At 61.3% G+C, this 21,157-nt stretch overlaps 1 protein-coding gene across 1 annotated transcript; it reads left to right on the top strand.

Annotated features, from left to right (window-relative positions):
• Positions 1-392: 392 nt before the first annotated feature.
• Positions 393-13,842, top strand: KCNN3 (potassium calcium-activated channel subfamily N member 3). Its single transcript, XM_061477849.1, has 8 exons — positions 393-1,231; positions 3,771-3,866; positions 7,045-7,463; positions 10,103-10,244; positions 11,393-11,503; positions 12,650-12,777; positions 12,893-12,962; positions 13,450-13,842. The coding sequence occupies exons 1-8, from the start codon at positions 518-520 to the stop codon at positions 13,744-13,746; spliced, it is 1,977 nt and encodes a 658-aa protein (XP_061333833.1). The 5' UTR covers positions 393-517; the 3' UTR covers positions 13,747-13,842.
• The last annotated feature ends 7,315 nt before the right edge of the window (positions 13,843-21,157 follow it).

Here is a 21,157-nt window from a genome sequence, read left to right on the forward strand (position 1 = left end):
GCTGTGGCGTGAGCCCTGGGTCTGGCATCGCCCCCGATTCTCCTCGGGGACATCCTGGGGGACACACGGGGTGACCTGGTTGGAGATCATGGAGGGAGGGGCGGTGGTGCCCTCCGGGGACCTGCAGCCCCCTCCCGGTGCCTTCGAGGGGAGCCCGGTGCGCGCGGGGCATCCCCCGGGGAGGGAGGATGGGCGGAACCGGCGCCGGTGCCGGCGGACTACAAGTCCCGAACGACCCCGCAAGAGACGCAGGGACCGGGGGCGCGGGGTGCGGGGGGGGGGGCACGAAGCGGGGAGCGGGCGGTGATGATGTCAGCCTGCGGGGAGCCCCGGCGCGGCCAATGGCGCGGCGGGGCCGGGCCAGCGGCGGCGGCGACGGGGGCGGCGGCGGCGGCGGCGAGCGCGCGGCAGCGGCGAGCGCGCGGCGCCCATTCATGATCCAGCGCGCGGGGCCGGTGCCCGGTAAAACGGAGCCGGTGCCCGGTGAAGCGGCGCCGGTGCCGCCGCCGCCGCCGTCATGGAGACATCGGGGCATCTGCACGACTCGGGCGTGGGGGACCTGGAGGAGGACGGCCGCTGTCCCTGCCCCTTACCGGGGGATGAGCGGCCGCCGCCTCCCGCCGCGCTGCCGCCGCTCCAGCACAGCCTGTTGCACTCCTCGCCCGGGTCGCTGCGGGCCCCTCCTCCTCCTCCCGCCGCCCCCGCCGCCCTCCACCCTTCCTCCCGCCACGGCAGCCAGCTCAACCTCGGCGACCACCCGGCGGGCTCCGGGGTGGCGAGCGGCAAACACCGGCAGCCCAGCCCGCTGGTGCACCGGCGGGACAGCAACCCCTTCACCGAGATCGCCATGAGCTCCTGCAAGTACAGCGGCGGCGTGATGAAGCCCCTCAGCCGGCTCAGCGCATCCCGGCGGAACCTCATCGAGGCCGAGCCAGAGGCGCAGCCCCTGCAGCTCTTCGGTACCGGGGGACCCCCCGAGATCGTCGTCTCACGTGAGGACAACCACGCGCCCGCTGCCCGCTGCCCCAGCCGCCCGCCGGCTCACCCGGCCCCTGCCACCTTTGCCAAGGGGCCCAAGCGCAAGGCGCAGAACATCGGCTACCGGCTGGGGCACCGCCGGGCGCTCTTTGAGAAAAGGAAGCGCCTCAGCGACTACGCGCTCATCTTCGGCATGTTCGGCATCGTCGTCATGGTCATCGAGACCGAGCTCTCCTGGGGGCTCTACTCCAAGGTACAGAAGGGGCCAGACCTTGGGCGCGGGGCTGTCGGTGCTCTTCGGTGGCCAGCGGGGTGAGCGCAGCACTGTGTGCCCCGTATGGTGTCCCGTGGGATACACATGGAGCCGTTGGCTCTGTGAGCCATGGGACGCAGCTGGATGGGGACCGATGGGGACACTGCGGCCGCAGGTGCCGGACGGGGCTGTGGCCACCGGGGCCGCGTGGCAGCCAGTGTGTACCAGGTGCCTGGGCAGGCGCTGCCCCACGTGCCAGCAGTACCGAGGACAGACCCACCAGGGTCTGCGGTGCCCATGGGCGGCCTGGCTGGGTGCCCCTCGAGGCGCTGTGCCCTCGGCGGTACTCAGAGCCCCATCTCCCTCCTCCTCCGCCTCCTCCACACCCTTTTCTTCCATTTTTTTTCCTTTTTTTCTTTTTTGCAGGACGGTGTCTTTTATTTATAATTCTCCCCCCCCCACGCCCCTTCCAGCTCCTGCTCCCGGGCTGCGCTGGTTGGCAGCGATATGAATAACTCTTTGTATAGACATCTGTCATGTTATTTATACCTATCCAGAGAGGGGAAGGCATCAGCACCCGCGCCGGCAAAGGGCGTGTGTGGCACCCATGGGCGTCAGCGGGACGCTGCTGAGGGGGCTGGGGGCAGGAGCCGGTGGGAAGGGGCCGCTCGCTGCTTCCTGCTATTATCCAGCGCGGGCGGTGGGGAGGGTGGCGCGGGCAGAGGCAGCGACAGAGCTGGAGCAGGTGGAAGGAGGGAGGGAAGGAGGGAGCGAGGGACGCGGCCGGGGGTCCTGTGGGTGTGGGGGGACCCCACGGAGGTGCCCGTCTGGAAGCGGGGGGCTCCCGGCTGTCGGCGGCGGTGGGAGCACAGGAGCCGGCAGCAGCGGCTCCCTGCGCGCTGGCGGAGGCAGAGGGATTGTTCCGTGCCGAGCCCACATCCCTGGCTCCCCCGCTGGGGAACGAGGATGCTTCGCCTCTCTTCACCGCCACATCCTCCCCAGCGGTTCCCTGTCGGCGGCACCAAGGCCAAACCCCGCCGCCACCGTCGCCCGCTACCTGTTGAGCCGCGGCTGCCCGCACCGGGCCCCCGTGCCGGGCGCGGGGTGCCAGAGACGCCTCGCACGCATGTGCCAGCCCCGCACGCAGCCGGGGAAGACCCTGTGAGTCAGCGCCGCCGCCCGCGGCCACCGCGACCCCGGCGCCTGCCGCGCTGCCGGGGCCGAGCCCCGCAGGGGTCGGCAGTGGGCGATTGTTTGTAAACGCCCCTCGGCAGCCGCCGGTGGGAAACCCGAGCGGGGCCGCGGCTGTGCCCGGGCAGCTGTCGGTGCTGCCGACCCTGGCCCCGCTCCAGCTCCGCTGCCGGTGGGGCCGAGCCGGGAAGCGGTGGCCGGGGTTTGCCGGCGCTCTCTGCCGGTCCCTCGGGTGTGGGCAGGATGGGGCCTCTCCCTGCTCCGGCGCGGCACCGCCGGGGGGAAGCATCCTCCCATCCCAGCCGAGTCCCTCCATTCCTTGCCGTTGTTTGCCACCAGCATGGGCTCCAGCAGCGGCTCTTCCTGCCGGGTCCCTCTGGACCCGGTGCTGGAAGGAGGCGTTGGGAAAGCCCTTGCCAATAACACTTGCCAGGAGGGCCGGTGGTCCCCGTCCTCTGGGGAGGCAGAGCAGGGAAGGGTCTGGCTGGAGCAGCCTTGGCACGAGCCCTGCCCCAGAGTTTGCCTATTAATAGCCGTTGCTTGGTCCCCGGCACTTCTCTCAGCACCAGCCATTATATCCACACAATTGCACGGTCGGAGCCAAGTCGTTAACAATGCGCCACAGCCTCCGCGGCAAATAGTCCCTTCTTCGTGGTTAAATACCCCGCGGGCCTGGGGAACACCGGGGAGAGAAGCGAGGCTGAAGGCAGCCGGGTGCACTGGGGAGCAAAGGATAGGTGCAACGTGCCATGAGCGTGCTGGCTCTCAGAGTGCGGGGTGGAGGTGCGGATGGGTGCTGGTTTGGAGATAACACCTTGGTGAGGGGCTGCCAGTGCTCAGTGGGTGCCCCGGCACCGGTGGTCCGGATCATGGCAGCATGAGCTTGCCGGTGACTGAATGGGATCCAGAGGCGAGCCCATAGGAGAGGACGGTGAATCCTGCTCTTCCCGATTGGGTCCACTTTGGCCACCAGTGAATCAGGGGCTGATTTCATTTACATCGAGCTAATTATCAGGACTTTCTAATTAGATCATCCATTAGGGTGCCATAATATTGTGGTCATGCCAGATGCGGCTGGGGTGCTGGTGTCCATGTGGCAGCAAGGGGAGGATGGTCATTACATTTGCCAGGATTGGATTCAAATCCCATTTTGGAGAAAAAGCCACTCTTGCCCATGGTGCTGGTGGTGCCAGTGGTGCTGGTGGTGCCCTAGCTGCCATGCCAAGCTGCTCTGGGTGGGAGCTGGGGCTCCTGAAATGCTGGTGGAGGGGGAAGCATCTCCCTGGGGGTGCGGAGCCCGGTGTCATGGGGTATCCCCCCTAATGCCTGCCCTGCTCTTGCCTTGCAGGACTCCATGTTCTCCCTGGCCCTAAAATGTCTTATCAGCCTCTCCACCATCATCCTGCTGGGCCTCATCATCGCCTACCACACGCGGGAGGTGCAGGTAGGTCCCCATGGTGCCAGGGCTCTGGTGGGATGAGGGACCTGTGCCACAGCCTGCGTGGATCCTCCTCTGTCCTTGCCGGGGCCTCGGGGGGCAGGAGAGGGTCTCAGGAGCACTGAGGGGTCTGCCTGGGCAGAGCTGTCGGTGACTGTGGGAGGCTGCAGCAGGAAGGGCTCGGACCTGCTGAGGTGCCAAGGAAAGCTATGAAATCTTTCCTAATCAGGGCTGCCCACTCTCTTCCTCCCTTTGCTGGGAAATGAAAGGGCCCCCAGTTTGCTTCAGGAAGGCTGTGCTTCCATGCAGGATCCAGCTTCAGCTCGATGGGATGGGAGAAACAAACGGGCGTGCGGGAGAAGGAGCATCCCGGGCAGGGGCACTGCAGCCCCCAGCCCCATGAGCTGGTGCTTTGCTTCTCGTCCTGCTCGGGACCGGGGCTGGAGCCTCAAAGCAAATATTTGAGTGCTCCGGTCTGAGCTGGGTAATGTTTACCCCGGGGTGGCTGCTGCGGGCAGCCGGGGGGGCCGTGCCCCGGCGCTGCCACCTTCCTCTGCTTGTTGTTCTTGGGAGAGGGTTGGTTGAGCAAACACCGCGGCCGCCCCGCGGGGCTTCCCCGCTGCTCTGCCCGTGTCCGGAGCCAACATCCCTGCTCCAGAGCGCACGCGGTCCCGGCGGCTGCTGACCCTGGGAGGGAAGGGAATGAGATCGGTTTGACTTGATTTGCTCCAGGCAAAGCCATGCTGGCTGCTGATCGCCCTATTATCTCTTAGGTGCTTCTAAAGGGATTGCTGGTAATCGGGTGGGGATGGAAGCAGGGCTGAGAGAGCTGTAAATCCTCAGCTTCTCATCCCTCTGGCCTAAGAGGGGGCTGCGCTCACCCTGCTGTGGCACTGCTAAGCCCCCCACCTCGGCCTCAACAGCAACTTCAGCCTCTTCCTTCAGTATTGAGAGACCTGGGCTGGTTCATCCTGGAGAAGAGAAGGCTCCTGAAGGGGAGCCCCCAGAGCAGCTCCAGTGCCTGAAGGGGCTACAGGAAACCTGGAGAGGGGCCTTGGACAAGGGCCTGTAGGGACAGGACAAGGGGAATGGCTTTAACCTGCCAGAGGGGGGGATTGAGATGAGCTCTTAGGCAGAAGCTCTTCCCTATGAGGGTGCTGAGGTGCTGGCACAGGGTGCCCAGAGAAGCTGTGGCTGCTCCATCCCTGGCAGTGCTCAAGGCCAGGTTGGACACAAGGGCTTGGAGCAAGCTGCTCCAGTGGAAGGGGTCCCTGCCTGTGGCAGAGGTTGGAGCTGGATGAGTTTTAAGGTCCCTTCAACCCAAACAGGGCTGGGATTCTGGGATCAACTGCATTAATTGCCAAGTCTTTGGGGATATTTGCAGCTCTCCCTGCTCTTGGTCTCTCCAGGGCTGGGGTATCACTGTGCCTGGGGCCCTGGGTTCTGCCTGTCCCCTCCCCAGCTGCCTGTGCCCACTGTCATCAATGGGCTGGGATGGCAGTGGGTCCCTTGTGTGTCTCCCTGTCCATTGTCCACCAGCCAGGGGCTGTCCCCCGATCCTTCCAGCTCTGCTCCCTGCTCTGTGTGTCCCTTGCTCTTCACTGCGCTGAGCATGTGCAGAACTGCCACCAGCGCTGCTGGGTTCTCAACCTGGGGTCTCACCAGGCTCAGCCCCGTGGAGGTGGCTCTGGTCTGTACCCCCAGTGCAGCTTCTCAGAGGCTTCACTGGTGTTTCACTTGACCAGAGCAATAGTGATCCCCAGGCTTGCTTCTTCCAGTGCTGGGATGCTGGGGATGCTGAAATGTTGGGATGCTGGGGATGCCCCGCTGGGTGCTGCTGGACCGCGCCAGGGTTTCCATGGAAACCCGCAGCGATGTGCTGATGTGCCGTCGGCCCAGGGCTGAGAGGGGCTGGTGCAGGGGGACCTGCCTGAATGCCTCCTTGCTCCTTCCCTTGCCCAACCTGGCCCATTGCACACACACACACCCCACCCCACCCCCCCATCGCAGCCAAAGGGCTCCCTGCCTTTTTCCTCTCGCTAATTTGTTTATTTTTAACACCCTTTTCCAGGAAGGAATGGGCTGTCAGCTCGCTAAATGCCTGAGGATCTCCCCTGACAGCTTGGAGCAGTTCTATAAACAAGCTCTCAAACAAAGCAGCTCAAAGGAGCGGAGCTTTCCCAACAGAAAGGGAGGTGGCTGGGGACGGCTGCTCCATGAGTCAGTCCCCTTGGGGACAGCCCTGTGTGCTGCGCGGTGCGGTGCGGTGCCGTGTGGTGAGGTGCCTGCCGCAGGAGCAGGGGGATTTCCAGTGAGGCAGGAGGGTTGTTTCTGGCTCCCACCCATGGTCTGGAGGAGCCAGTGTGGCTCTGTGCTTTACAGGGTAGAGGACACAGCGGTGACAGGAGCACCAGCTGCCACATCCCCCTTGGATCCCTTCCCAGGGGTGCCTTTGCCAAGCACTGCTTGCGGAGAGGCCTTGAGTGTGTCCCCAGGGCTGTGAGTGACACCAGTGTCCCCACTGCACCCGGCACGAGCTGACGGTAGCCTTGGGAGGGACCCACCGGTGGGGTGGGTGACCGCCTAGGCTTGGGCAGTGTCCCAGAGGGACCAGCCCCAGCTGCCATCCTGAAGCTCCAGCAGAATCCCTGACTCCATCACCACCACCAGTGGTGGGATGGGAGCTGGTACCCAGGATGAACCAGTGGTTGCTATGACAACTGGATCCCTTTGCTGCCAGTGGCCAAGTGCTCTGGCTGTGGCGCTTCCCCCCACCAGAGCTGTCTTGGCACTCGGGTTGTGGTGGCAGGGAAGGGTCTGGGGCATGCTGGGGCTTTGTGGCACCGCAGCTCTGTGCCTGGGCAAGGCTCTGGCCAGCCACTGCATGGGAGTGTGTAGGAGAGAGTTGTCCCTATGCCAGGTGTGTGCTCCAGGAACCGTAAAGCTCTCTGGGGGGTCTCCAGCACTGTGACCATCTCCTAAACACACCGGGAGAGCAGCGGAGGGGATGGTGAAAGCTCATTCCCACCTTTTCCTTTCCAATCCATTCCCAGCCCTTCTGGCCAAAGACATCCCCAGCTCTGCAGGGCTCTGTTGCTGGTCCTCGCCACTGCCTGTGGTATGATGCTGGTGGGGCACTGGTTACCAGGACCACTGGTAACTGTATGGTTTTGCATCCTGGCAGCTCTTTGTGATCGACAATGGCGCTGATGACTGGCGGATAGCGATGACGTACGAGCGCATCCTCTACATCAGCCTGGAGATGCTGGTTTGTGCCATTCACCCCATCCCCGGGGAGTACAAATTTTTCTGGACAGCCCGCCTGGCTTTCTCCTACACGCCTTCCCGGGCAGAGGCAGATGTGGACATCATCTTGTCCATCCCCATGTTCCTGCGCCTCTACCTGATCGCTCGTGTGATGCTGCTGCACAGCAAGCTCTTCACTGATGCCTCCTCGCGCAGCATTGGAGCGCTCAACAAGATCAACTTCAACACCCGCTTTGTCATGAAGACTCTTATGACCATCTGCCCCGGGACGGTGCTGCTGGTCTTCAGCATTTCCCTCTGGATCATCGCCGCGTGGACGGTCCGGGTGTGCGAGAGGTGAGAGGGGCTGTTCAGGATGTGTGGTGGTTCGGGGTGCTCAGTGGTGTCCCAGCACCATGTGTGAGGGATGCAGAGTTCTGGGGGCTCAGCAGCCACCGTGTCCCACCAGTGAGCCCCCAGAAGCAGGAGGCAGAGGCAGCGCAGGTCAGGGTGCAAGGGGATGCTGAGGAGCTGGTGTGGGAGCCCCAGGGCAATGGGGGGAACAGGAGGAGCTGGGGGTGCTGCGAGGCTGGCGAGTGGCAGCGCCTGGTGCGGGCTCTGGTGTTGTTGCGAGTGACTGCCATGACAACACCGTGGTGACAAACCCACTGCCGGATGGCATCACACCGCCATCGGCGCGCTGGGTGCAGGGTTGCTGTAGCGACAAGCCCTGATGGGTACCGCTGCTCCTCCATCTCCTGAGGACATGTCAGGGCTCCTTTGTCCCCCGGGGGGAACCAGGAGGCTGTGGCGGGGCACCCCCAGCCCTCCCCAGTGCTGTGCTGCAGGGGTGCAGGGTACCAGCAGCCTCTGTCCATCCTGGTGGTGTGCTTCCCATCCCAGCCATCCCTGTCTCCAGAGGCTGAGCTTGGTGCTGTGCTGCCATCAAAGCTCAGCTAATTGCCCCAGAGGGATAACACTGCGGACAACACATGCGTTGTGATTCAGTGTCTGTGGACTTGCACCGGAATCCCTTGAAGTTGTTGTGGCAGCTTCGTGCCATCCGTGGACCTGAGGTGTGAGAGATGGCACCTGTGGCACCCCAGGGACCCCCAGCTTGGGGCTGGGTGCTTACAAGGCTGGACAAGACCACCCCTTCTCTTCCCTAAGGTAGGACTCATCGTTCTCATCACCTTGTGAAGAGGCATTAGAGCAGCAGAGCGGAGTGACACGCTGAGATTTGACAAGCCTTTATAGCCTGTGTTTGCCTCCGTGCCTCCCACAGCGATGTTCTGGGTGTGTGCTGGATGCTCGTGCACCGCTTCTTTGTGTTTGGGAGATCTTCATTTGGGCCTCCTAAATGGGGAGCGGGTGACCATGCTCCCCGGGGCACCCAGGGGGTTGATTCTCCACCTGGGAGTGGGCTTAGGCTGGAAAATGCAAAGTACATAAAGAACCATTAGCGACAGGGGAAAAAAGAGCCAGGAATGACGCAGACAAGGCGCTGCGGATCACCGGCACCACAGCTGCTGCCACCTCCCTCTATCTGATGGGGACCTGGGGGGGACTCAAGAGCGCGGCTGCGGATGCACCGACCGTGGGTTGCAGGACCCCTGCATCCTCCCCTCCATCCATGAGGACTGCACCATCCCCGGGTCCACAAAGCTCCCACGGAGGCCGCGCAGGATGCGTCCCCACCGGTTTCCCGTTCCCACTGGAAACCAGTTTGCTGCGCTTTGTGGGAGCGCCCCACAGAGCAGCCCCGCGCAGAGGTGGCTCCGTGGCGATGGCACGGCCCCGCTGCGGCACCGTGGGCTGCTCCAGCGCCGGTGCTGCCACGGCGCTGCCGGGCGTCCCGCAGTGCGTGCCGGGGGGCACCGCGCTCCGAAGGCAGCGAGTCGCTTAGCAACCTCGCCCGCTCGCCGGCCACGCAGCGCTGCGGGCGATGCCGGCACCGCCGCTGATGGCACCCGTGTGTGTTCACACACACGTGCGCTCACACACACGTGTGCCCACACGTGTGCTCACTCCCCAGGGTGAGGGTGCAGCTATGATGCTGCTGCCCAGACGTGAGGGGTCGGTTCAGCCGAGCTGGTGCGGCCAGCGTGGTGATGCTCCGTGGGACCGGCGCGATATTCAGGGCAGCCCCATGGCAGGGAGTTCCTGTGCCCTTAGTGGGTGATGGAAATGGGTTCTGGGGTGTAACTGATGGTGGCAGCTCCTCTTCCTGCCCCTCCTGTGTCAGCTTCTGAGTGTCCACTTACTTGGTGGGAAAAACATTTCAGAAAGGGAGAAAACCCAACTGCTCTGGGAGTGAGGAGCTGGGATAAACCGGGGGGGGTAACTGCCAAAAGCTCCATCTGTTTTCCCTCTAGTGATTTCATGAGGAGGTCAGAAGAAGCCTGCTGGGGAGAGGGATGTGTGCAGGCAGTGAGGGTGACAGGGTGAAGGTGCTGCCTGCACCTTGGTCCTGCTGCACTGCCAGGAAGCAGCACTGCATCCCTTGGGAAGCATCACCCAGAGGCTCAGCAGGACCCACTGCTGGTCCCCGGTGTGGCACAGGGGGCTCAGTGCGGGTTGCAGAGTGGGATGCAGAGCGGGATGCAGAACAGGATGCAGAGTGGGATGCAGAGCAGGATGCAGAGCAGGATGCCGGCAGGGAGCTGGCGCGGTTGGGGGTTTGCAGCTGTTTCTCCCATCAGGCAGCTCTTTCCACCACGCCACGTGGCATCGGGACGCCGGCGGCAGGACCGGGACGTGGTGACAGCTCTGACGGGAAGCAGAAGCCTTTTCCGCTGAGTTCTCACTCTGTTTCTGTCCATGTGGTTTTTCCCTGGGCCAGGAATTGTGCAACTGCTGCTGCTGGGGGGCATCTGCCACGTTCTTAATCCCTCTTCCCCACTGCACAGCCTTGTGCTGGGGCAGCCACCATGCCCAGCTGCACCCATTGCTCCCCATCCCCTGCCCCGACACTGATGCCCGTGTCCCCTTGGCAGGTACCATGACCAGCAGGATGTAACCAGCAACTTCCTGGGTGCCATGTGGCTCATCTCTATCACTTTCCTCTCCATCGGCTATGGTGACATGGTCCCACACACCTACTGCGGGAAGGGTGTCTGTCTGCTCACTGGCATCATGGTAAGGGCCGTGCTGAGCCGGTTGCCCCGCTGTGGGCTCTGCTTGTGCCCAGCATGGCAGCAGGGCCACCAGGTTTTACCAGGACCTGCTTCCCAGCTGGTTTGTCCTTGCACAAGGCACAAGGGCTACAGCTTTGAGGACTCCTGCGAGCTGATAGAGCTGGGATTAGAGGACGTGGAGTTTTGGCTCAGAAGGTGATGGTGCAAATGGAGCCGTCTCCAGCGCACCCAGCTCTATGCCCCTTGGCTCCAGGTGTTGTATTGGAGCCGTTCCCCCTCCCTGCTCCACCAGCAACTGTTAATTTTCCATTATCTGAAGTCTTTGATCTGTGTCGATGGGGTCAGGTACCAGCGAGGCCCAAAGGAGCCAGGCGAAGTGGAAAATACCCCTTGGAGGGGGGGCTAGAGTGTTTCCCAGCTGAATGAGGGGTCCCGGAGCATCCCACAGCCCCGCCAGGAAGGGGGAAGTGGTGGGAGCAGGCAGCTTGGGTGCTGCTGAAGGATTCAGCTCAGAGCCTGATGTTAATTAATGACTCTGATAAATTAAGAAGCATTTGCCAGGATCGTGGGACCTCTGCCAGGCTATGGGAGGGGGGGGCAGCTTAGCTGGTACAGGCAGAGCACCCAAGCACCGCAGGGAGTGGGGGCTTTGGTGCCTTTGCTTTCCAAAGGCAAATATGTCCTGGAGATGATGGGATCCAGCCCTAATCGCCGGGATAATCAAGCTCCCAGCTGTCGCTTTTGGGAGACGCAGCAATTTGGGAGGGGGGGGATCTTGATTCTGGGGTCCCCTTCCCTGCCCTCCCGCAGGTTGCTGGTGCTTTCCCACCCTGGAGCTGGGGGTTCCCCATCCCACCGGGTGCTATCACGGGGCACCAGCTGTGGTGGCACTGGTAAAGCAGGCTTAGCCCAGCCGTTAATGGATGCTGGGGATGCAAAGGCTCACCAGTGCTCACCACTGACCTTGCCAGTCATCCCCAGCCCATCCCATTAATGACCCAGCACATCCCCAAGGACACTCTGTGATATGGAGGATGAGGTGGTTGGGGGGTTCACGGAGCTTTACTGAATGAGAGGGTTGCAATGGAGAGGGTGCAGCAGGATGCTGGAGGGTGACAAACCATGACCCTGCCTGCTGTCCCCGCGCAGGGTGCCGGCTGCACGGCACTGGTGGTGGCCGTGGTGGCCAGGAAGCTGGAGCTCACCAAAGCTGAGAAGCACGTCCACAACTTCATGATGGACACGCAGCTGACAAAGCGGGTAAGGTGCCATGGGAGACAGGGAAGGGATGGGGGGAACCACAGTGGGGGCAGGTCCCACGGGTACCAAATCTGAGGGCCTGGGATGCAGCGGAGGAGCAGTGTTATGGTGGGAGCGAGTGTCACCAGCTCCATGTCAGGGATTTAGGTGATGCAGGATGCTCAGGGAGGAAAAGCCTGTGTTTTTTTTCCGGCTGGGAGGAAACAGGCTCCCTCCTCCTGTGGAGCAGGATCTCAATCAGCTCCGTGTCAGGGAGACAACAGGGTTTTGTGATTCAGCACCTCACCTGCTGCAGACAGGAGCAGTGCTGAGGCTCCTGAGCTTCCCATCGCTGAGGCAGGACACAGGGGCTGCAGGGGGGTTGCTGCTTGTGGCATCGCATCCCCAGCAGCATGGGGGCTGCAGGAGATCCCTGGTCTCAGCAGCCTCGTCACAGCAAAGCATCGGTGTGATGGAGTGGGCTGCTGACGGTGGGAGTAACACTTCATATAGGGGCTGGTGGCAAAGCAAGCGTTGGTGCAGCCCGTGGAAGGGTGATGTCCCAGTGCCGGGATGTGGCAGGGCCACTTCACCCTCGGAATGCCACAGGAGCATCCCCAGGGATAGTTGGTGGCCTCAGTGTGGCCGGGCCAGGAAGGCAAACAGCCGGTTGGCCCCAGCTCCTCCGGCCATGGATATGGATCCGCAGGCTCGGTGCCAGGCAGACAGCAGCCAATTCATCTTGGAGTGAGCAGCAGAGCTGCGGTTGAGTTGGGAACCTGCGGAAGCCACGTCCTCGTGCCGGCAGCAGAGCTGGGAGCTGCCAAGAGCAGCAGATGGATGCAGGAATCGGGAACAACTTCGAGATTCTTCCTTCTTCTCGAGGCTCAGGGTGCAGTGAGGAGCCTGGGGGGGAGCCTCAGCTCAGGGCAGGGCAGGGATGGGACTGGTGCAGGCATCTCTGCCTGCCCTGATTCCCAACCAAGCTGCCCGTGATCTCCCTTGCAGAGGTGCAGGAGTTCATGGGGAGTGAAGCCGAGCACCTCACTCCAGCTGGGGTGGGTCAAGGGCTCTGGCAGCAGCGGCTCACAGCCGGCGGCAGAGCCAGACCAGTGTCTCTATGAGATCCTGCAGGCCAGTGACCTGCGGCCAACTCTCTTCTTGCAGATCAAGAACGCAGCAGCCAATGTCCTGCGGGAAACGTGGCTCATCTACAAGCACACCAAGCTGCTGAAGAAGATCGACCACGCCAAAGTCAGGAAGCACCAGAGGAAGTTCCTACAAGCCATTCACCAGTAAGGGGCTGCTGGGTGGGCGGTGGCGCTGGGGGGATGCTGGACCCGTGGTGCAGCAGGGGGATGCTTCCCTATCGCCTGGGATGCAGTCGTGATGCTCTTCCCTTCTCCCCAGGTTGCGGAGCGTGAAGATGGAGCAGCGGAAGCTCAGTGACCAAGCCAACACCCTGGTCGACCTCTCGAAGGCAAGTCCCCCCGGTGACCCCTTGGCTCGGCAGGTGTTTCCCTTCACTTGGATGAGCGGCCCTGGCTGACCAGGAGATGCTCTGGCTTGAGGATGTCAGCTGGGAATAAGCAGGAAGAGAAAAGCAGCCACGAGCCAGGCACTAGTGTGGGGGCGGGGGTTCACCCTTTCTCCAGGAGACATCTTTGCTCCCTGCAGCCGCAGGATGCACAGGGCCGGCTGCTGCTTTCCCTTCTGCCTGCACAGGGACAGGATCTCCTCATTTAATGTCCCAGGGTGATCTATGATGCGGTCACAGGGCCCTGCGAGACAAGGCAGCTCAGAAAGGGGTTAGAGGGCTGGGCTCTGCAAGTGGAAATAGCACTGACCCCTCCACCACAGCACTGACCCCTCCACCACACCACTGACCCCTCCAGCCGTGGCACTGACCCCTCCAGCAAGGCACTGACCCCTCCGTCCATGGTACTGACCACGCTGTCCCTCCCCAGATGCAGAACGTGATGTACGACCTCATCACGGAGCTCAACGACCGCAGCGAGGACCTGGAGAAGCAGATCAGCAGCCTGGAGTCCAAGCTGGAGCAGCTCAGCACCAGCTTCAATTCCCTGCCACTGCTGATGGCCGACATGCTGCGCCAGCAGCAGCAGCGCCTGCTCGCCGCCGTGCTGGAGGCGCGGGGTGTCAGCGTGCCCGTGGGCACCCCCCAAACTCCTCTGTCCGAGAGCCCCATCGGGGTCAGCTCCACCTCCTTCCCCACCCCTTACACGAGCTCAAGCAGCTGCTAAAGCGCAGCCCCTGGCTCCCGCCATGGACAGGGGCAGCGCCTCCGTGCAGGTCCTAAGGTCTCCATGGATTTGGTCCTCACGCCGCCGCAGGGCCCCTTCGGCCGGAGCCGGTGGGACCAGCGGTGCCGAGCGCCGCTCGGAGCTTTGCCAACGCCTTGGTATTGGGAACCACATCCCCGTTCAGGTGCCTCTACACGTGGTGAAGGAAGGGGATGGGAGGCAATGCCTCGGGCGAGCCCGCGCCGCGGAGGCCGGTGGCGGACGGAAAACCCACGCTCAATCTCAGGTCTTCACATAGGAAAACGGAACAAAGCAGCGAGTCAGCAGCACTGCAGCAATGGAGACACTGGAGGGGAGAGTTTTCCTCCCCTGCCCCTCTCAGCATTGCAAAGCAGAGGCCGACACGGTGGTTCCTTGCACAGGCTCCGACCTATGCTGCCTACGCTCCATCCCATCTCATTACCTGGACACGCAGACACCCCCCCTTGCATTGTTGGGTGGGTGACAGTGGCCATAACCTGCCGTGGGCTTCTCTGGAGGTGTGAGTGGGTCCACCCCAGGCAGAACAAGGATGCTTCTCCCTTCTGCTCCTCCCTGGAGTCGTGCTGGAGCTGGGAAGGTGGTGTCTAACGCATGCATGGATGCAGGGCCAGGCAGGGGCTGGCAGGCCAGCCCGGGCGCAGCAGGGCTCTGGTGCTCACATTGCTGCCCACCCCCAGCATCCCAGGAAGCTGATGGGCTCTTTGCTGGATGAGAAACCACATTAGCACCCGGTGCGCCGGGGCTGAGCCGAGGCGCACTGGCAAGGGATGTGGTGGTGGGGAAGGTGCTTCATCTGTTTAAAACCAGCCTCTGTGCCACTGCTGCTGGGTTTGGTGGGGACCCATCCACCCAGGTACTTATAGAACCAGCCCTTTCCTGTTCTGCTTTCCCCATTTCCCCCCTTTTCCTCCCCGGTTCTGCCCCATGGCTGTGCTGGGCTCTGCCTGGGCCCTGTGTGGAGCCTGGCAGCAGCTCTGGGGCTGCTCTTTGCTGCTTTCAATGAAAACCCAGCAGAGGCTATTTCTGTATTTTTAAACAGATGAAGGAACCTGTAATTACTCCCCGATATTAATTACAGCTCAGCCGGCAGTGTCAGTAATTGTAATCAAAGTCACTGTGTTACTCCAGGTATACTCAGCCTGTAATCTCCTTTGTAACTCTTTCCCTCCCGTAAATAATGCTGTATTTTGTGCACACGGAGGCACAGATGGATGAGCCTGATGCTGAAGAAGAGGAGGAGGAAGGCTGCCAGCCTTTTCCCATCCTTGGCCGGCAGGAGATACCTGGCTTCTGGGAATGAGCTGCTCTTCCAAGCTCTTGTCATTAGTGTAATTGCAGGGCAGGCAGAGGCCGGAATGCCTTTGGCAGCCCCCCCCCAGCTCTATTCTGAGCTCTGCTGCTGCTCCCCATGTGCTGCAGGTGACCCTCAGCCCGAGCTGGCTTCTCTGCAGAGTGGATTCCAGCATGGCAATGGACAGAAGGTTCATTCTCAATGGAGAATGAGCCCGACATGCAGGATCTGCACCAGAGGAAAGCATTTCCGTGCCTCTGCTGGGGTGCAAGGAGGAACAAGCTGCAGTGGGGCTGCATGGGGCGATGAGCAGAGCTGTGTCTGGGGACCAGAGCCAGAGGAAGGATCGATGCTCCAGAATCAATGTCGCAGTGGGACCCTCCTCACAGGCTAATGATCGAGTCTGGGTAATGAAACCACGATGAACCGAGGCACTGGCAGCTTCTGGGACCCGAGGTGTGGCGAGCACCAGTGGGGAGAGCTTTGGAGCGCAACCGGTGCAAGAGAGCCATGTCCTGGGGCAGAGCAGAGGGATCTCACCAGGGATGGCAGGAGCTGGGCAGGGATCTCTGCACCCACACAGCCTGCATCTGACACCCTGCATCTCACCTTGCATCTCACACCCTGCATCTCACAGCCTGCATCTCACACCCTGCATCTCACCCTGCATCTCACTCCCTGCATCTCACTCCCTGCATCTCACTCTGCATCTCATAGCCTGCATCTCACCCCTGCATCTCACCCTGCATCTCATAGCCTGCATCTCATAGCCTACATCTCACTCCTGCATCTCACCCTGCATCTCACTCCCTGCATCTCACTCTGCATCTCATAGCCTGCATCTCACCCCTGCATCTCATCCTGCATCTCATAGCCTGCATCTCATAGCCTACATCTCACTCCTGCATCTCACCCTGCATCTCACTCCCTGTATCTCACTCTGCATCTCATAGCCTGCATCTCATAGCCTGCATCTCATCCTGCATCTCATAGCCTGCATCTCACCCTGAATCTCACCTCCTGCATCTCACTCTGCATCCATGCACCCTGAAACCTCCCATCTCCTCCCGTGCACTTCCCATTTCACCCCATATTGCATCTTCACCCCAGCTCTAACCCATCACCAGCCTCACCGGGCTCCACAGAGGCAAACCCCCCCACAACCCCAAGGCCATGTGAGGGCTGGCATGGGCAGATGGGGGTGGCCCCAGTGTCCCCCCACCATGGTTCAGCCCACAGCATCCCCCAGGGACCTGCAGCTTCCCGGCAGGGCTCTGGCAAAGGGCTCTGGTAAAGGCTCTCTACGCCTGAGAACGTTGTTTTGGAGCCGGGACACCCCGGACAGCACCAGGACAAGGGAAGAGCTGAGACCAGCAGCCGAGCTGAAGGCAAAGCACAAGAACAACCCCACAGCATCAGAACCCCAAAGAGATGCCACCAACCGCAGCCGGGACGCACCCGGAGCCCCTCCAGGACCTCCCAGCCACAACCTGCCTCTGGTTTTCCCTTTGCTCCACGAGCCGTGAGGAGGAAACCCCCGAGGAACAGAGTCCTCTGCAAAGCCACAGCCTGCAGGAGCTTCGCCCTGGTCCGTATCTTGCCTCTGCGCCGCTCGCTTCTTTTTTACCACTAGGGGAAAGTACAATAGTTTATTTTACCTATGAAATATATTGCTATCTTAGAGAGGGTCTTGTAACTTTCCACCCTGGTTTTGTACCCACCGCGGTGGGCAGCGGCAGCAATGCCAGCCTGCTGCCAAAGGTGTCTGTTTCTGAGTACAGCCACTGTTCCCGGTGCTCCCGAGGCTCCCCATGCTCCTCATCCTTTACCCTCCAGCTCTTCATTCCCATCGCCTGGAAGCTGGCTTTAACAGGGCCGGAGCTGTGTAGCCCAATGGCACCAGAGCTTTGCTGCTCCCACTTCTTGCCAGGGGTCCCTGCGCTTTCTGGAAAGCCATTGCCCCCCTCAGGGGCATCTCCAGCTGAAGGAGGGACTCAGCTTCCTGGGCACAGCCACAATTCCCCCTTTCCCTATAGGATGGAGGTTGCCTTGGTGTGGGGCACGCTGCTCCCCTCCTCCAGCCAGGCTCCCGCACCTTTTGGCTTTAGATGAGCTTTAAGGTCCCTTCAACCCAAGCCAGGCTGGGGTTCCATGACTCCACTCCTCAACCGCAGAGAGCATCTCTTCCTTACCTCGAGCCCCTGAGCTGCCAGACCTTATCCCCATTGGATCAACATCTGTTCCTTTGCAGCCCTGATGCTCCTTCCCGTCCTCCCGCGTGGAACGGGACCAGGCAGCGCCTATGGGACCAATGCCAGAGGAAGCCCCCCCAGTGGCTGCTCCAACCCAAGTCACAATCCCTGGGTGCTCTCCTTGTCACTGATATGATCATGCTGGCCTGACCCTGCCAGCCCAGTTCAACCCAGCAGGGCCAAGTCGCAGCAGCAATGGTGCCCTGAGCTCTGGTGGCTCCTTGCTAGCCCCAAAGTCCTCTTGCAGAAAGGAGCTGGTGGCTGCCTGGGCTGTTCCTGCCCCACGCGTTCCCCTCCACTTGTGGGGTGGTTGTAGGAGGGCGATGCTTGAGACCAGCTTGGGGGTTTCCAGCTCTGCCAGAGGAGAGGGGCTGGTTCCCCCTGAGGGCAGAGCTGAGGCTCCCCTGCTGCCTCTGGGGACCTTTAGGTGCTCATCCCTCTGTACCACTGGGTACAGCATCTCCCAGCCTGCGATGGCACCAGGTAGGTTTGCTGGGGATGAAGGTGATCCCTCAGCACAGGGAAGATGCTGCTGCAAGCACCTGGGCTCCCTCCCAAAGGCACCCAGCAGGCTCGGGGTGGCCAAGATGGGCTTGTGCAGGGGATGGGAAAAGCTGCTCCATGGGATTAGCTATTTCCCAGTGGGATGAGCCACCTCAGAGCCCCGCGGGGCTCCAGCACCCTGTGCCCGGGGGGTGCTCGCAGCCGGGGATTCTCAGCACCCAGCTCTGCTCCTCCTTCTGCCCAAAGTGTTCTTCCCTCCCTGAGGTCTCAGCATCCCCAACGTGCTGATGCCCTTCCCAGTGGGAGCTGCTTGTGTGTCTTTGTGGTCAGGGGCTTACACCCGTCCTCCTGGTCCAACCCCTGAGCCAGGGGCAGGGAGCAGGGACTGTCCCTTTCCCACAGCGTTGCCATAAACCCAAGCTGTACCCAGAAACAGGCATGTTTTAAACTATGGCTTTAACCTGTTCACTGTAAAAAGTGCCTTGGACTTTAATCTGAAGAGGTCAGTATCTATAAATATTTACCTGTGCGGGTGTGTAAGTATGCAGCTATCTATGTATAGTTACACACACAAATATATGATATATCCATACACCTCTAAGTGCTTCAGAGCCCTCTGTTCTGATGTGGGAGCTCTGCTGGGGTCGGGGGCTGGCTGTGGGGGATGCTCCAGGCGTTACTTTGGGCCTTCTACTGCTTCAGGGAGACCCCAGTGAAGGTGAAGCATCCCCTTGTGTTGCTCTGTGTGTGGGGATGCTGAGGCTCACGTGGCCGCATAACAGGGGCCATCAGGCAGGACCCCTTGGCTAAGCCATGGCCAGCAGAGCAGGATGGGCAGTGGTTGAATGGTGATGAATTGGGCTTGTTTTGCTGTTAAACTAATACCTGTAAATCCCCCACATGCCTCCAGCAGCCCACGGGACTCTGCTCGGGGATTAAAGCCCTCGAGCATCATGTCCAATATTAGTGGCTTAGCTCAGCAAAGCCTTAATGCACGGGGGCATTTATGATGCTGCCCATGGAGATCGGGCAAAAGTCGCTTCGTCTTTGTGTGCTTTTATCAATGGCTTGGGATTGAGGCTTCTCCAAAGCCCCTCTCCAGTTTTCCTGGAGCCCCTTTAGGCACTGGAGCTGCTCCAAGGTCTCCCCTTAAGGAGCCTTCTCTTCTCCAGGCTGCCCCAGCCCAGCTCTCTCAGCCTGGCTCCAGGGCAGGGATGCTCCAGCCCTCGCAGCAGCTCCATGGCCTCCAGCAGCTCCACATCCCTCCTGTGCTGTTCCCCAGAGCTGAATGCAGGATGCAGGGGGTTCTCTAAGAGAGCAGCCGGAGGAGCTGGAGGTGGTCTCGGTTCCCACGCACAGAAGAGGCTCCATCCATCCCGCTCCATCCCGCAGCTCCTCCCTGCACCGTGCCAAACCGCCTGGCGCTGAGCCAGGCAGGATGCTGCTTGCTCCAAACCTGGCACTTGATGTTGGTTGAGAGCAACAGGTTTTGTACTAATTACAGAGGAACCCATTAGGCTGCGAGATCTGCGGCCACCTGGTGCTTCTCACTGGTTTCTCCTCCTCCATCTCTTTCCTTGCTGCTGCCTCCAGGGGAGCCATGAACGGAATATGAAACGTTCCAGCTTCTTGCTTGCTCGGAGATTAGAAACTGCTGTTGGTGAGGAAACAATCTGTGCAGGAGAAGCAGTTCCATGGCGTGAGAGCCGTAACCTGCATCTCCTGTGCCACCCATCGCTCCCTCCAAGCAGCCTATCACCTCTCCATCAGTGCCTGGCTGTGGAAGAGAACTGATCTGCAGTGAATAAAGCACAAGTGCTGAGGAGGTGCAGTGGAAGCCTGGGGGAGGCACAAAAGAGTCCTACACACAAGGAAGCCCTTTGGAGCCCTGGCTATGCCAAGCTCTCCCCTGTGAGGAAGCCACTAGAGCCTGTGCTCAGCAGCACATAAATCAAGAGAGAGGAGAGGAGAGGAGAGAGAGGAGAGAGGAGATGTAAGAGGAGAAAAGGGAGAGGAGACAGGAAGAGAAGAGCAGCGCTGCCCACCCCAGGCAGCCCCAGCCCCTTGAGGAAACCAGTGGGGTTCAGCAGAGCCCCCCCGTGCCATGACCAAGTGATGTGGGTGCAAACGGGAGGCTGGTGGGTGACAAGCAGCAGCTCTGCCCTGGGTGCCTTTTACCCCGAGGCTGATCCTTTCCCAGCCAGGTGGGGCGGGTGGTAAAGCTTCCTGCAGATAAAGCAGATTGAATATTAAATATGAAAGGCAATGGCAAAGGGCAAAGAGGAGAACCTGGACTTGGGTGGTGATGTAAAGGTCACAGCGGAGAGGATTAATGCCCTGTCGACTGACACGTATTCAGCAGCTCCTTGAATCCTGGCATGAGGAGGCTTCATTCATGAACCTGATTGACTCTGCTAATGCAGAGCAGCCACAGGAGCCCTCTTCCCACTGGGCCCCCCTCCAAGAACAGGCTCTGAGCAGTGCCGGGTGGCTCGAGGTCTGTCTGGGGTCCCTGTCTGACACCCTGCAGCGATGCCTTGGCCGGCACCCAGGAGATGACAGCTCGCTGAGGGAGAGGCTGACGCTGCTGGAGCCTCGCCAAGGGGAGCCGCCGCCGGCTACCACTTGCTCCGGTCCCCCCCAGCCCCACTCCAAGCTGGAGGAGCCTGTGGCCGCGATGGCACCAGGCTGGGGGAGGGACGACCACCACAGGGTAGGTCTCACCAAGCAGATGCTGTGGTGGCTGTAAACCCACAACAGACGAGCCCCTTGGTACCCAGGAGTTGAAGGATGCTCACGCAGCATCCCTGCCACGCTGCCGCCTGCTCCTGCTTTCCAATGTACCTCTTGGGACAGGGGGGATAAAAGGTGCTTCCCCAGCCGGCAGCCGCGGTGGGAACCAAGGGTGAAGGCACGGGAGCAGCCCTGGAGCGCGCTGGTGCCCGAGGGGATGAGCATCACATGTATTGAGGTGCCAGGAGCCGTGGCAGAGTCGCCCCTTCCCCTGTGCTCTGCAGAAGGAGATGAGTAATCGCTGCTGACACCTCGGCAGCGCAGACATGGCAGCTCCCGGGGCTGGTTCACTCCTTTGCGGAGAGAAACAGCTTGTGCAGTGCCCTGCTCAGCTCTGCTGCTTCCCCAGTCGGGAGCCAGCCCTTCGGGGGCAGGAGGGGGTAAAAAGCGGCTTTGTGGGAAGCAGCCCCTTCCTGTGGTGCCCAGACAGAAGCCCCGGGATCGGGATGCGGCAGCATTTCCTGTGTGCTGCCTGCACCGTGCTTGTACAGAGACCTGCTGGAAGAGAAGAAAGGCTTTTCCCCCTCTA

The sequence above is a fragment of the Pezoporus flaviventris genome, unplaced genomic scaffold, assembly GCF_033815535.1.
Source record: "Pezoporus flaviventris isolate CSIRO_AGI_PZ_B2104156 unplaced genomic scaffold, CSIRO_AGI_Pfla_v1 ptg000112l, whole genome shotgun sequence".
NCBI classification, from domain to species: Eukaryota; Metazoa; Chordata; class Aves; order Psittaciformes; family Psittacidae; genus Pezoporus; species Pezoporus flaviventris.